At 41.6% G+C, this 2,186-nt stretch overlaps 1 protein-coding gene across 1 annotated transcript; it reads right to left on the reverse strand.

Moving 5' to 3' along the window:
* Window positions 1-1,555: 1,555 nt before the first annotated feature.
* LOC111160954 (serine-rich and transmembrane domain-containing protein 1-like) lies at window positions 1,556-1,828 on the reverse strand. The gene has a single exon (XM_022524356.1). The coding sequence runs from the start codon at window positions 1,826-1,828 to the stop codon at window positions 1,556-1,558; it is 273 nt and encodes a 90-aa protein (XP_022380064.1).
* Window positions 1,829-2,186: the final 358 nt, after the last annotated feature.

Consider the following 2,186-nt stretch of genomic DNA (forward strand, 5'->3'; position numbering starts at 1 on the left):
AGGCCATTTCTCCCTCACCACACCCGCAGTTCCCGAGGGAGCACCCTGTGACATTTGATGACCACCCTTTAGGGGCCAGAGAGAACTATTTTTTAAGGCGGGTAGAATTATTTTAAGCAGGTAGAAATTGATAACGTGCGCGTTCGTTTTTTGGCGGCAAGTAGATGACCCACCTTCTCATTTCTAATTTGTAAATAGGACTCATCTCCTTTGGTTCCTTTTTGGAACATTCATTTTTTTAAAAAAATCAAATTCTGTACTACTGGCATACTAGGCTACTTATGAGAATGGAATTTTTTAAAAATATATTTCTCTTATAGGTAATAAGTGAAACACTTCATCTTTTGGCAGGGATCAGGAAGGGAAACACCTTTTCCAGGAAACACAAATGTGACATTTGAGGACATTGATCTTAATAAGGATTTGCAGGAGGGTGGTGTTTAGTCTTTTCCTCCTTTGTCTTTTTCTTACACTCAGATCTAAAAGGAGCCCTGTGACTAAATAGCTCTCTGATCATTTTTCAGAAAGAAAGACCTGGCACCCAGAGGCTTGAATGTTTTGTCCAAAGCCACAATCATACAATGACAGAATACCAAGATTATTTCATTTCTGCTTTAAAGTCTAGTTGGGTCTTTTTTGCCAGGGCCATCTTTAAACAAAATTCATATTTTGGTGCAATTCAATCCTGGAACGTGACAGGGAGGGAGGAAAAAGATAAAGAAACTGCACATATAATGGAAGTTTCATTGTCATGACCGCATTTGGGCTTACTTTTCCCTTGGTTTGGGGGAAGCTCATGATTCCGGATTTTTGTAATACATCTGCCATTATCTAAGTTTTTGAAAGTCAAGTAATAGTAATAACACACATATAAAATGCACATTTTCCCTCTCTAGATGAATTTGTTGACTAGCAACTTCTTTCTGCAAACTTGCTCTTTAAACTTCAACAGTTTCTTTAAATCTCTTCTTTGGTTTGGGACAAACCCAATGGCCTTAGATGATAAAATCATAGTTTCTTTGGGAAAAGGGTTTGTGGTCCGTCTATTAACCTCTGACATGATTTAGCTTCATGTCAGCAGAGGCCAGTCTTCAGGGTCCAAGTGCTCAATTAAAGCTTGTCCTTTTCTCAGGGGTACTCTCTTTGAACCATTAACCCCTGTGAAAGCAGATCTTTCTTGTTCTTGGGACTTCCAGGGATCCTGTGTTTTTTACAATAGCTGCATATGAATTTCTGTGGTCTGAGGTTTGCTCAGGGCCCAGGCTCTCTTTGGTTACTATGGCAACCTGCCCTCCCAACCAGCTGCCATTTCCTTTATTCCTGGCACAGAACGAGTCTTAAGCCTTTTAGATATCCCACAAGCAGAATCAAGATAAAGAACAACACACACACACACACACACACACACACACACACAAAAACCACGAACAGCTTATTCAATAAACAACTTGTTGATTTCCCTACATGAGAAGCCACGTGCAACAAAATAAGCTTTTCCGGACATCAACATCCAAGGGTTTACTGAGATCCACTAAAGCCTGTCGTCAGCCTGGCTTTAAGGAGTGGGGATTCGACTCTGCATCTCTACATCTGTGAACTGAGGGACGCTTTCGGTGCTCTCAGAAGTGATGGGTGAGATGACATGTTTGAGCCGAAGGAGCATCGTGAAGAGCAGGATGAGGAGAATGGCCAGGAGGCTCAGGAACAAGCCCACATACATGTAGAGGTTGGAATACTTATCTGAGGTGGTGTCAACCTCTGTTGCCAGGGTGGGGAAATGGGCCCGGCCGGTGAGATTTCCATGGTACCTGAAATGCACCTCCGTCATCACTCAAGACTTCTGTGGGTACCTGTTTCTTTTTGCTTTCTATTGCCCTCAAGGCATTCCACAGTCACTCAGACCGTCTCTGAATACACTGGAGGTGTTCTAACAATCTTACACAAAGCAATCACGACCTGAACCAAGTCAGTGGTGTAAAAGCAAGAAAATGGTGATGTTCTAGTTTGGCAATGGCTACACTCTGTCTGCCAGCCCAGCACCCCTATCCCTCAATAGGTTTTGTCAGAAATTCTTAATCATTAAAAAAAATAATATATAAATAACTCTTATTTTCCACAGTCCTACTCTCATACTGATTAAAACAAATAATGGTGAAACTGCTCTATAATACTGGTATGGGCACAAG

This window comes from Enhydra lutris, unplaced genomic scaffold, assembly GCF_002288905.1.
Source record: "Enhydra lutris kenyoni isolate GAN:26980312 unplaced genomic scaffold, ASM228890v2 scaffoldscaffold80, whole genome shotgun sequence".
NCBI classification, from domain to species: domain Eukaryota; kingdom Metazoa; phylum Chordata; class Mammalia; order Carnivora; family Mustelidae; genus Enhydra; species Enhydra lutris.

Coding starts and splice junctions, on each gene's coding strand:
- LOC111160954 (XM_022524356.1), bottom strand. CDS start 1,828: ATGACGGAGGTGCATTTCAGGTACCATGGAAATCTCACCGGCCGGGCC.